Source organism: Odontesthes bonariensis, chromosome 19 (genome assembly GCF_027942865.1).
Source record: "Odontesthes bonariensis isolate fOdoBon6 chromosome 19, fOdoBon6.hap1, whole genome shotgun sequence".
NCBI lineage: Eukaryota > Metazoa > Chordata > Actinopteri > Atheriniformes > Atherinopsidae > Odontesthes > Odontesthes bonariensis.
In genome coordinates this window covers 15,779,201-15,792,702 of record NC_134524.1, presented here as the reverse complement: position 1 = coordinate 15,792,702, position 13,502 = coordinate 15,779,201, and the positions used below count along the sequence as shown (strand labels likewise).

Below are 13,502 nucleotides of genomic sequence, written 5' to 3'. Positions count from 1 at the left end.
AGCAAAGTCACATTTTTATTGATTGACATGGCAACCTCATTTCCCGCTGGATCTAAACTGACTGATGGAAGGTAACTCGCTTACTGTGGCAAACATGTGTACATAAATGTTATTCTAACATGCGTGCTGAAAATCAAGTTTAGGGCAACACGTTATCTGGCTCATGACGGCTGCAGATGTTAAATACTAGTTGTTACCTGCTAGCCAGCTTTTGCGAGACGAGTGATATGGAAACTAAGCTCAGTGGTTTTGAATGGAGAAATTCCTTGTTCACGCTGGATGGTTTTAAAAAACAGCAGACTTGATTTGGGCGTTTTTTGATAGTTAGAAAGCCGAGATTGTTTTTTTTTGTTTGTTTTTTTTTTCAACTGAGGAGCTCTCTTGACATGGGTTAAGAACTAGTCACTGTTCGCTACAACTTGTCTTGAACACCGTGAGAGCTAGCTAAAGCTCCGGTAGAAATGATTAGCTCCTGTTCGCTCGATATTGTTAATACAGTTAGTGTCAAGCTTGTTTTTAACGCTACAGAAACACTGGTCGCCAGTAATGTTATTTATTGATTCATTGAAATGTAATGGTTTCAAGCCGCCTAAAAATAGCGAACACCGCCCGTCTCGCTCTAAATTAAACACCAGGGTGAAATGATATCTGGTAGTCCAGTGGTTAGTTCTACCCAAATGTGAGAAACAGTGATTGGTCATTCTATTTGCTCTCAAAAGTGCTAGTGTTATGACACCACACAACTAATCTAAATTAAGAGTGACATTTACTTACGACCAATTACTGTTCTGACATCAGGGTAACCATGTTACAGAAACCAGCTCTTCTTTTAACACTGGCCCAATGGTGGTAAATTTAAGCTTAGTGTGGCTGGTAGAAAAGAAAACGTACTAGCCATTTTGTGTTTGGCTAGTAAGATTAATATCTTCTTGTCATTTTGGGTCGTGGTGAAAAAAGTGAATTTCGAGCCCTGTTTACAATTAATACTGATGTTTCATTTGAACTAACACAAAATATTCTTGCAGGATGAGTGTATTAACAGAGGAGGATGCTGCAGCTGTGAAGCAGATAGACTCAGGGATCAAGTGCAGCTGGAGATGGGCTTGGGTCAAACTTGAGGGAAAGGTTTGCGTGAAGGGGCAGGAGGTGTCCTTCGACATAGGGGATGTTTTCCAGAAAATGTGTGCGTGTGTTTGGCGCCTGCAGATCAGTGAAACAGTGTTGGTGAACAAAGCTCGTCATACCCCGCCCCCTGGGCCGCGCGCGCGCTCTTCTCACCTTTTTAACCCCTGACCCATTTTCAAGCCTGGTTTTGTTTTGTTGTTGAATGTGGCGCTAAACGGCTAACGTAACATGTCACTGACGCAGACGGCTGCGCGCGGCGCATCAGTCCCGACTCATGTGCGAATGCAGACTGAACCAGTTCCGCTGGGGAAGGACAGTTATCAGAACGAAATTCGAGTAGGACAGTTCTGATAACTGCGTTCTTATAACTACTCTGTCCGAAAGCGGCTAATGTTAGCTCTCTCTCGCAACATCAACCCAACAGCGGTACCTTCCCACAGAGTACAGTTTGTATTTGAAGGTGGAGTTTGCTATCTAGACCAATCCAGGCATGCATATATATCTCTACGGACCAATCAGAGCTTGCACGTGGCAGTTTTTAAATGGGTCCTGAAGGAAACTCTTGCAAAATAACAGTTCCGCGTTCAGATCAATATTAAACTTCCGTACCGTGTGTATTCTGCGTGGCAATGCGCGTACCGAACCGTGACCCCCATACCGTGACGGTTCGGCACAAATACATATACCGTGCCGGCCCTATGTTGCACCATATTTATGTTGATTGAAAAGTTAAGAATGTCGCATCTTTGCAGTATCGTTCTCTAAATTTAGTCATTTTACAAAGCAGCAGCAGGTTAATCGAGAAGACTAACCATTGAATTGAGGAACCTTCAATTACCTAAAAATTCCTCAGTGTTGATGTGTCATACAAATGGTGACATTTCCCATCACGATTTAACGCCTGACCAAGAATTCTCTCATAATTACAAACTGTTCAAGAGACCAGACCTCGCATTACTGCAGCTTTACTCAAATGTCAGACGTTTGCATGCACGCTAGAAATATTTAATCAAAACGTGTTTATTTCACAGTGCGTTTATATGCAGTGAAATAACCTCACAGAACAAATTCATTAGAATTTTGGGAGATAGTAGTTGTTGTTTTTTTTTTTTAAGCTAAGAAATATATCATCTGAGACTTCTACTTCACAGAAACCCCTGAGAAACACAGATGTTCCGTTGAGGGCAAAAATTGACCTGCTTGTTGCTATGTAAGATAGTGGCGCTGTGAGAGAATTCAACACAAAGCTGAACACGTGACAGAGGTAGTTGGGTCACATAAACATTTGCGACGACAGCCCAGATTGGGGTCTCATTGTCTTGTATAGTGCCCGTATAGGACATTTGGTCTGCCTCCCTTCCCACATGTTCCAAAAATAAAAATCATTTGCCGCGCCCCTCACACAAGACCACATAAGGCCCTTCCCCTGTCCTCCAGGTTTAATGTAACTGTCATTTGTTTTAAATCCTAGTTTCTTCGCTCGTGTTAAAGAGTAATCTGCCCTATTATGTTTATGCAAGTTTGCCCAGTCAGCATGTGGATGCTTCCGGGGGGGGGGGGGTTAGATGCAGACATGAGATCATACCATCTGGAACAAGAGACCCACAGAGCCAGTGAAGCAATTATGATGATCCTTGTTTCCCATGACCCAACAAGGGGGGGAGTTGATAAAAATGCGGACTGTGGGTAATTCGTGGCACAGAGTGAAGCTTTAATTTGATAAATCTTTTTTTGGGGGGGGGGGGGGTAAGAGCACAAAAGCTGATCACAGTGAAGTCTCTTCCATTGGTATCAAATGTCGGAGAGGTGTGTTTATGTCATTACATATGGCCGCACACACATCTGCACACCCTCACCTATGCGTGCACAACAGTGTATTCTAGTATCTGTGCGCCACTCACTGTTTGTATCGTGGCCTGTGTGTGTGTTTGCGTCTCGTCTCCCTGGAGCCAGTCGTCCTCTCCTCTGACCCTGATCCCCGTCACCTGTCCGCTCAGATCACACACACACACACACACACACACAATTGCTGTGACCCTTTCCTGGAGTTGAAACTCAATCGCAGCTGCCAACCATACAAAACTCGCCAGCATACCAAGGTTTTTGTTTTCTTTTTCAGAGTGTGGGTCTGACACGAAGGACCAAGTGTCTGCTGTAAGACAAACTGAAGTCACTTAACTCCATATTACCATATAAAGAAGGAGTGCAAAGTACTACTGAGGTTAAAGATCTAGAGGGAGAACATATTAAATGTCTGGATTTGTCCACAGCAAAATGCAGTGGGCCAGTATAGGCAGCAGTGTGAAACATTAACAGTAGTAGAACAGTGACAGCAGAAAAATCAAAGCTAAGCTCTTTGTGGCATTGCATAAAGTTTTTGGGAACAAGAGAATCAGTGTTGTAGTTCTTAGTGTTCATCTGTCATCTCACCATCACATACCAGGTTTCCAGATAAACTTTTTCCTCTCAGGCGTACCGCCAAAAAATGAAGATGTACTCAGATTTTTCACAGAATCTTCCATTGATTTCTTGATCTTTACATGAAATTCAGCCGTATTCAGTCCCAACAAATAGATGAACTAAATTGGGAAACATTAAAGATTGATTGTTAACTGTGGACTAATTGGATAAATTCCCTGAAAAAATCAGCTTGCCTTTCTCGTTTTCCGGCGATATTTGCGTTGGCAGGAGAGACTTGAATTTAATAAAAGACATCTCTTCTTTGACTGAATTACTGATATGTTGATGTGAGGGAGGCCACTTTGTTTGTTAGACTACTGGACAAGAGATGATTTCCAGTTTTTGAATTCTGAATGTTAACAATCATTTAACAAGAGCACGATTACTGGCCAACGTTGGCCGCATTCTTTTCGATAGAGGCAATTCATCACATTGGCCATTTTAGAATTCCTAAGCAATGGAAACTGGGCAAACCAGTCTTTCTGAACTGCTTATATTTTGGCCTTTTAATCTTTCAGTTTGCTCTGGCTCTATTTTGGCAATACCTTTGATGCTCATCCAGGGTAACTTACCAGGAACATTTTACCCGTTAATGTATTCCTTTGACCCACTTCTGCTTAGATAAGCTAATCATAGCCTTGCACTTACTCTATTTCCTTCTATTCCTGCAGGAGCAGAAGTCATCATCCGGCCGAACCAGCATGTCACGATGTCGGAACTCTGTGGCTACGACCACAACAGATGACCAGCCACACATCGGTAACTATCGGTTACTGAAAACCATTGGCAAAGGCAACTTCGCCAAGGTCAAACTGGCGCGGCACATCCTCACTGGAAAAGAGGTGGGCATGATGGACACAAGAGATTGGCCTAATAGCTTTATTCTCACCATGTTGTTCAGGTTATTTCGTCACACTGTTTTTATGGACTTGAGACTTATCATTTTAGCAATAAACATTATGATTGAGTCTAACAAATACTTGATTGAGTTTATTGAGCCCTGAAATAATTAGAAATGCAAATTTCTGGGAGCTTAAGTTTGTTCAAATGAATTTCACAGTAGCCATCTGAGCTGTTAGATTAAGATAGATAGATTACTATTATAGTGGTCGGAAACATAAGCCTTTGCAGTAAAAAGTAAGTTGGTCTAACACCAAACTCCTTTGATGTGACATGAGAAATTGTTGGTCTGTGACCAAACCGGATGACTTTGTCCACAAGTATGACTTTAGCTTATGACTGTTTTTACGATCCACAACTATTTAGAAGGAAGAAAAAAAAGATATGTCTTCGATTAGTCCATCGAGTATGAATGTTTATCTGGTGTCCTGGTTGCTGAGGATACGGAAATGCTCACACTGATACTCAGCAGGTTTGGTCTGATTTGAGGCTTGCACAGCTTTGAAGACTAGATCCACTACAGGAGATTAGATCACCATTGTCACCCTGAATTGAGAAGCCTAAATTTCTGTGGCTTACTGCGAACTGCAGATGTGATGTAACATTTTGATCTGTCCCTTTAAGGGTAAAGCTGTGTCTCCAGTGAGCCCATGCTGGGCTCTGTCTGATGCCCAGTTAAGTCGACTGACGATTATACATGTGAGAAAGAGTACGGTGGGCGGGCCTTGTTAATGTGTGACAGCTCGGTGCCTGACACCCTGATAACACTCCATGTGACTTGCTGGCACACACGCACAAACACTTGCACACACAAAGGAAAACAAGGGAGAGTCAGAGGGCAGGAAAGAGTCAGACAAGCACAATCAGAAAGAGGAGTGAAATAAAGAAGTTAGTTGACAGAAAAAGGAGAGAGAAGTAGACCTCTCTGTTCAGTGTCCTTGTGAAGAGATGGTTCTTTGTTTCCCCAGCCTTCATGTCCTCTTTTCTCTTGTTCTGTTTAATACTTTTTTTTTTTTATTATTATGCCCATTGCTGTGTTTTTGTTTTTATCTTTATTTCTGACTTGCTTTTGACCACCGTTGGATTATGAACTGTAGACCTCATTATGGCTCGGGCAAAAACAGCGATCCACCCCCACTGTGTGTGTTTCTTTCTGTTCTGCCCTATTATGCAATTCTCGCCTGCTGTGATTGTGTGTCTATGATTTGATACTGTTAGATTATATCATTACATCTGGGTGTGTGTGAGAGATGTGTCCAAAGAGATAGCAGCGTGTGTTTGTAGTTTGTGTGCTGGTTTATTTCAGATACGTGTGTTAAACCCAATGCAGCAAGTGTAATAAAGAAACAAGGTGTAATAATCACAGAGTACGGTTTGGTTTTGCTTTCAGGTCGCCGTAAAGATTATAGATAAGACGCAGCTCAACTCTTCCAGTTTGCAAAAGGTGGGTCTCTACGAATCATTCTCGCATAAACACATTTACACAGACACACATTTTAAACCTCACTCCCTCATATCCCTTTTCTCCAAAGTCATTTTCAAGTCATTCTTCCTGCCCCAATGTGCCTTCCTCTCTGTCTCTGCCTCTCTATCTTTCTGAAGTGGTCCAGTTTTCAGGGAGAGTTTTAATTACAGGAAACAAGCTGCAATTACTTCCTTTGATGGTGGCAGGGTGGGGTCTGTCCACTTACATGTACACTGTCTAACCATGTGTGCTTGCACACTGAATGCACACACACCACTCATCCGTCCACAGACACGCGGCATAGAATACACACCGAGTTCCAAATATGGACACAGGAGAGCATTCGACCCGATGAAAAGACGACGCGGAAACTCTGACCGCACGAATGTTAGCAGTCAGATGCTAACAGTCACACACTCGGATAAAACGTAAAGATGCAAGCACATATAAATCCATTTGTACGTAGACCAGAATTGGCAGGGAACACTTAATGTTAAAATCTCAAAAGATTAGAACCTCAAGACCAAAACCAATAATGTCTCCATGCTTAGACTTTTGCTGTCTGTCGTCCCAAATTCATTATATTTTTCCACGTCTTTATAAAAGTCCCGGATATTTTAAAGAGCTCTGAATCCCAGAATTGGGATTTTACACATGTTGTTTGTCAGAATTACCTTTAAAAGGATTTGATTGATCGCTCTCATCAGTCTGCACATAGTTCTAGGATAAAACTTACTGGATAAGTGTTTTTGACTTTTTTTGGAATAAAAAGGCAAGATTTCGATGGCACTAAGAGGGTTACAGGGTTAAAGCTGAGCATGAGCTATAAAGTTTTAATTTCCTGCTCTTACTTGGTTGCAGATGTAAAGTGATATTGAAGTTATGTTTGAGAAAGCGGTTTATGCTACTCTCGAGGACAACAGAAGTCTTTGACGAGTGGATTACTTGGAGCAGAGCAAATATTGCAGGCTTCCGCTGCTTTAAAAGAGAGTTGCATTTAGGGCCGCTGTAACTTTTATTGGTCTTGTTTTGCAGGTGCTTGTCTGTTTGAAGGGTTAACTTGTCCAAAAAAGGCATCAATTAAGTTTAGTTTGGTCTTATCTGCTGATTCAGAGAAAATGGATTTGTAGGAAGTGGAAAGTACCTCTTCATACCTGAAAAAGATGTTGACTTATTATGATTAAAAAAAAGAATACATTTTTAATGACTCCCCACATCTTGGATTTGGTGACGCAATTCTGCCCATTTGACTAAACTAACCCCCAGCCATGTTTATTTTTGTTTAATTTGACTTTCGTGCTCATAAACAGGAATAGCATGTTTATTTTCAATCCATTTTCTCCAACACAAATGGTGAATCTGGAGACTTTCTGTAGTCCTCATTGGCCACAAATTCAGATGATGTGCATTAGCGCAGTCGGATTTAGGATGTAAATGCATTTCACGACCACACCTCCTTATTCCACACTCCAACAGTGTAACTGACGGAGCGTTTGTGCCTCGTTTCTCGCAGCTCTTCCGGGAGGTGAGAATCATGAAGATGTTGAATCATCCCAACATAGGTGAGTCACACCAAAGCAACAGTGTCCACTCACAAAGACACACGGAGACCCGATTGGTCTTTCGAGGTCATGTACTCTTATTATTACTTTCTCTTTTGCTGCTTTTATCTCCCCCCCTCTCGCCTTATCTTCCTCCACTTTACTTCCCCTCCCTGACTAATGATTAATTTTTTTGCTTTTCTCTCTCCATCTACAGTGAAGCTATTTGAGGTGATAGAGACAGAGAAGACTTTATACCTGGTAATGGAGTACGCAAGTGGAGGTAAGAGCTTTACCCTGTGAAATCATTGCCTCTGCACCTAGTGTCTCAATAAGTTTAACAACTAATGGGCCCTGACTAACATTTTAAATACAATGAGTAGTTCTGTGTCGATTTACCCTTAAAACATAATATCTGGGAAGAATAATAAACTGAGATTTGAAAAGATCGCCAGAAAAGCGCCAATTTTAGCTCGTTGTCATTCTTGGGTCCTTTAAGATCAGTGGTCAGTTCAGTGTTCCCTCGGCCACCTTTGTGACACCAAATCTGCTCTCCTCTTCTTTCTCCTGTCTCTCAGGGGAGGTCTTTGATTACTTGGTGGCCCATGGCCGGATGAAGGAGAAAGAAGCACGTGCCAAATTCAGACAGGTGTGTGCTTGTGTGTGTGTGCTGGAAAACTGTCATTTGTGTGTTTTTCTTTCCGTAGACTTCTGTTGTATTACTGCACGTGTTCCATGTATCGTTTAAGGAAAGTTGGACTGTACAACATACATTTTTTTTTGTTATATATGCTTTCAATGATTGACTGTTGACCATTAAGATATAAACGGGTAAGAGAACTGCTGAAATCTTGCATCCCCAGTAGCTCCTCATGATTGCTTCCTGATAAAAATCCTAATGAAGACCTCTCGCTGTCATACACCTCGTTGTCTACGTATTTCACTTCGTCCACCCCGTTGTCCCTTTCCTCCTCATTTTCTCTCACACGCTTTGTCTTTCTCCAGATTGTGTCAGCAGTGCAGTATTGCCATCAGAAGTGTATAGTTCACAGAGACCTCAAGGTGAGAGTGCATTCACACACATTATTGAATTACAGTTTATTCTGTGTCAAAGGAAGCTCCCACTCCCCGTCTCTCCCCATTAATCTTCATTTGATTAAAATTTTTGAGATTAAATGCCTCCCTCACGAACAAGTGACCCGGAGATTAATCACAGAAGTGATCTAATAGCCCTGTTTCAATGCTCGGGTTTAAACGTGCATACATATACATCCATGGAAGCGTAGGTTTGTATACAATCCCCCTATCATGCTTGCCCTTGGATCTTTTTAGACTTTGTTTGTGTTTTTCCGAGTCAGTTCGAGGAATTTTGTGACTAAACTGATTCACAACATGCGCACTCGGTTTTAAGCTTCCAGGTCATTTTGGTTCATCACATTATGCAGCATTTTAAATCCTCTTATTGTGCCAGAAGGCAGACTTTTAGACATTATCATGATTGCTGTTAGAGTAACCCCGGAAGAACCCGCCATTGCAGTTTTTGTTTTGTTTGGTTTTTTTCTACACGCGATTATGTTTTTGCTTTTCAAGAAGAATTTTCAGTGTTTTGACAATGAAGGTCGTGTTGCAGTTTCCATACTTTCAGGTAATTGTTGTCACCAACAAGAAGTGGCAGCACGGGAAATGAGAGGTCACTGCTGGATATGCATTTCTCATTATTGTAATGCGTACCATCCTGCGCATTATCCTAATCAGTCTTTATCTGAGGGACGTAATGTCAAATCCAACACAGGCTTAACGCGTGTTGGTTCTGCTCTGCAAGTGCCAATTTTTATGAATAGTCGAGACTATTCTACGCTTACTTTGAGTCCCAAGGTGAAAACGCTAGTATTACAGTTTTTCTTGTGCTATGTGTCATATCTGCTATGACGAGCAACATCAGAGACGTATACGTCAGTTTAAAATGTTAATGGAAATCAGCAACATGATATTGAAGTAACGTATAAATCATTAAAAAAAAAACTGGTGTTCATTCATTTCTTAGACCAAAGGTTAGAGATGATGTCAGTGGGTTTTTTTTTTTTAGGGTTTTTTTTATGTGCTCGCTCGCTCACTCGCTCAAACACTACGAAGCTGAGTATTCAGAGCAAGTGAAAAGGAGAGTGCACCTGTTGCCAGGCAACCCCAGCCTCCCTGTTCGCTGGTTCACTTTAGCATTAAAGATACAGACACGCACACACACATAGGTAAGCTGTGGCAGCCTACTTTGCCCATTGTGTGTGTCTTGATAGCCACAGATCATTACCCTGAAAGCCCTTTTCCTCCTTTTCCTCCTCCTTTTGGTTTTTGATTCCTCCATAGAAAGGCGCGACTGTCTTTAAGTAGGTGGAATATGTTCTGTATCAAACTCGTTTGCATGCCACTGAAAACCTCCTTTAGCTTCTTGAAGGTGGCTTTAAACTTTCTGCAGTTCTGATCTCTGTTTGGAAGAAGGAAGGCAGAAAAGCAGTTTCCGTTCTCAAAATAGATTCATAACATTGTCATATCAGACAAAATAAATCTGACATGTTTGGTCTTTTTTGGTCTGATGCACAATTTGGGGGGGAAAATTCCTGAATTTAGATTTTTCTTGATTTCTTCCATATTTTTTTTCATGTTTCTTATCCGTCCTCTAGCTCAGTGCAACATAAATCTGTTTTCCTGCCTTCTCTCCTCTCGTCCCCCACATGTCCTCCGTCTGCAGGCAGAGAACCTTCTGCTGGACGCAGACATGAACATCAAGATAGCAGACTTTGGCTTCAGTAATGAGTTTACTCTAGGGAACAAGCTGGACACTTTCTGTGGCTCCCCGCCCTACGCAGCCCCAGAGCTTTTCCAGGGCAAGAAGTATGATGGGCCTGAGGTGGACGTCTGGAGCCTGGGAGTGATCCTCTACACACTGGTCAGCGGCTCGCTGCCGTTTGATGGACAAAACCTCAAGGTTTGGGAACAGGAGAGACTTTTTGTGTGTATATGTGTGTGTATTCATGTACATTATAGAAACAGATGTCTGTGTTCTGTGGGTGGTTTTAGTATTTGTCATGATAGTTTCTGTTCTTCTTGGCTCACTGAATACAGAAATTGAACTCTAGACAGCATGGATGTGCAAATTCTTATGATTGTGTGAGTCTAGGTACTTGTTTTGAAAATGGTATTTGGTGTTGTGATGCATCCAAACAGGTTGAGATACCAGGTAATTTGGTTTTCAAACCAGACAGAATTGAATGTTTTCTGTCAACTATAATTGTGCACAATCATTCACACCACCTGTAACACTCAGTGCTGTTCCGACTCATACTAAAAGTGCAGACTCATCTTGGGAGGCCAATGTGACATTAAACCGGATGCAACCGATATGAGCATGCCTGTGAAAAGCAATCGAGGTTTATTCAGTCTAAAACCTACATTATTTGGTTTTGCCATTTGCTTAAAGGAAGAAAGATTTCCTTCCTTTGACTTTGCCGGATTCTATCTACAACAAAATGTTTGAAACTGATGCCAAAAAAACGTGTAAAATTTACAAAGTAAGAATTTTCCGTCACGGTTTTAATCGGCCATGTTAAATTGATTATGTTTTATCAAAATGAAGTGCAGACAGAATTAGCTGCTCGAGAGGTGGTTTTATAAGTTACATCAGTATTGATTGCGGTCACCACATCCATGAACCTCCTCAGTGTGTAATTGTATTATTGCAGGAAATCAGAAATAATCAGATATGACTGGAATCAAAATACCACAAAATGCATGTTATTCTGCTTTATTTCACCCACGTACTATGCTACAGATATCTTAGAATCCTAGCTTCTTCTTTTTTTTAAATGCTAACCAGCTCTTTTGTGAATGAATGTCCTACTGTTTTAAAATATATTATTCACTTGAGGTGCAACCACAGCTGATGTCTATATCCAATTGATTTTAAATGGACTTTAGTAGCAGAATACGGATGAGACAGTGTTTTTCTGTACATAAACATGCATCAACTGTTTGCTTTCAATGTACTCCTCCATCTGCAGGAATTGAGAGAACGTGTGCTGCGTGGTAAATACAGGATTCCCTTCTACATGTCCACTGACTGTGAGAACTTGCTTAAAAAGTTCCTGATCCTGAACCCTTCCAAAAGAGGCAGCCTTGAGGTATGCTGCACTGCACTGACACAAATACACAGATCAAAAGTTAGCTGAAAGGATACCCAAGTAAATAAATCCCATTCACTGCAATAAAATCATCAGTCCAGTTCCTTTAAAATGTAACTTGATATCCTGGAGACATTCTGAGAATACCCTGTTGCTATACAGACCACCCGTTTGCTAATGTGTGCCGCACATAAAGTACTGTATCCTTGGCCTCGTTTCATCAAGCATATGTGACTTTGTTGCTGAAGTGTAAAGTGCTTTTTAAAGTTCTAGTAAATACATGCTAGTTTAGGGTTAAGGAGTTACCAAATTTGATGCCACAAAATGACAATGGATGGTCACTTGTTTGAGGTAAAAATGAAGTCCAGAGGCAGGAAAATAAACAGCACCTGCTACCTTGGAAGTCATGTTTAAAGTGCTTTCTTTGAAAGAAAGTTTGAACTTTTCCTGTTTTTTGGCTTGTCAGGCTAAACTTTAAAGCAATCCTGTAAAGAAACATCAAGCTCTAGTGTTAGAAATACCATGTCACACTTCATTCGCACCTACTTTAGATTTTGTGTGCGAGTTTGGGTCAGGAGCCTCCACTGGCAGGTTGAGTCAGTTTGCATCAAACAATGAGCAATCTGCTCTGCTTGAAGCACTCAGTGGATCAATAACACTGCTGATTGCCCTCGATTTTTGTCTAACTCAAGCTGATTTTATGATGTCCATTTTCATCTTTAGTGTTGTGTCTGAAGACCTTTGACTGTGAGATAGAGTGAGTGTAACATCTCTAGTTTTGTCTTAAGGGGAGATTTACTTGCATGTTGGCAGTAAAAACATCAGACTGCTCCTGAGAGTAAAACCTTACGAAGGATAAATGAGCAACAGAATAAACATTGATCGATGTTTTCCAGCTTCTTTCTTCCCTTTATTGTTATTTTTTTTGACAACTCATGTCATCCTGTGTGTGTCTGACTTGCTCCTAGCAGCAGATAATGAGGGACCGATGGATGAATGTGGGCCATGAGGAGGAAGAACTCAAACCCTACATTGAACCTCAGCCAGATTATAAGGACCCCAGGAGAACAGGTACACAGTAAAAGGCACTCGCACACTCTTGTGTACAGACGAGGACATTAAAGAGTATACAGTACGTTCACAATTCTAAGTATCAACCACATTTCCTTTGTATGTGCAGACATCATGCTGCAGATGGGATACTGTCAAGAGGAGCTCCAGGACTCACTGGTGACCCAGAAGTACAATGATGTGATGGCTACGTACTTGCTTCTGGACTATAGGAACGCTGAGGTATACAGTCTCTCTCACATTCACAAACATTCCTCAAGGCTGGCCTGTTTCACTGCTAAATAGACAGTGTTTCTATATAGACAGTATATGATATGTTGAGCAACTCCACCATAAACTGTTCACATTTTTTGCTTAGAATATTAAGACCTTTTTTCTTTTCTTTTTTCCTCCCCTCAGCTGGATGAAGGTGTCATCAAGCCACGGCCAGGAAGTGATGTAAGCAACATAAATGCACCCTCCCCGCCCCACAAGATATAATGAGAACACGTAATGTCTTCTGCTAACGCATAATGAAGTTTCCCAATTTGAGCCAGTGACATAAGGAAGCTCACTTGGCCATGTTTTTACACCAAAAACACCTGGGGAATCCACTCTGATGTATCTAATTAATAGTTTCTTGATTGTAGACCTGCAACACATGTCACCAACAGCAGATCTCAGCCACCCTGGGCTCTTGAATGTGGCTGTTTCTGTTTTTTAACAGCCATGTAGATGAGGAGCAGCTGTAAACACTGGATTTGGGTTGAATTCTTTCATTATTTGGTC

The 13,502-nt window shown here is 41.4% G+C and overlaps 1 protein-coding gene across 10 annotated transcripts in view; it reads left to right on the top strand.

Moving 5' to 3' along the window:
- mark2b (MAP/microtubule affinity-regulating kinase 2b) overlaps positions 1–13,502 on the top strand; it is a 52,042-nt gene that overhangs the window by 16,887 nt on the left and 21,653 nt on the right. For 8 of the 10 annotated variants that reach the window (XM_075450984.1, XM_075450983.1, XM_075450985.1 and 5 more), the window contains exons 2-12: positions 4,257–4,427; positions 5,876–5,929; positions 7,464–7,512; positions 7,709–7,774; positions 8,070–8,140; positions 8,497–8,553; positions 10,235–10,471; positions 11,544–11,663; positions 12,632–12,734; positions 12,844–12,956; positions 13,134–13,172. In XM_075450984.1, coding sequence (XP_075307099.1) covers positions 4,257–4,427; positions 5,876–5,929; positions 7,464–7,512; positions 7,709–7,774; positions 8,070–8,140; positions 8,497–8,553; positions 10,235–10,471; positions 11,544–11,663; positions 12,632–12,734; positions 12,844–12,956; positions 13,134–13,172 — 1,080 coding nt within the window. The remainder of the gene's footprint in view (positions 1–4,256; positions 4,428–5,875; positions 5,930–7,463; positions 7,513–7,708; positions 7,775–8,069; positions 8,141–8,496; positions 8,554–10,234; positions 10,472–11,543; positions 11,664–12,631; positions 12,735–12,843; positions 12,957–13,133; positions 13,173–13,502) is intronic. The other 2 variants (XM_075450989.1, XM_075450981.1) reach the window with 1 other exon arrangement.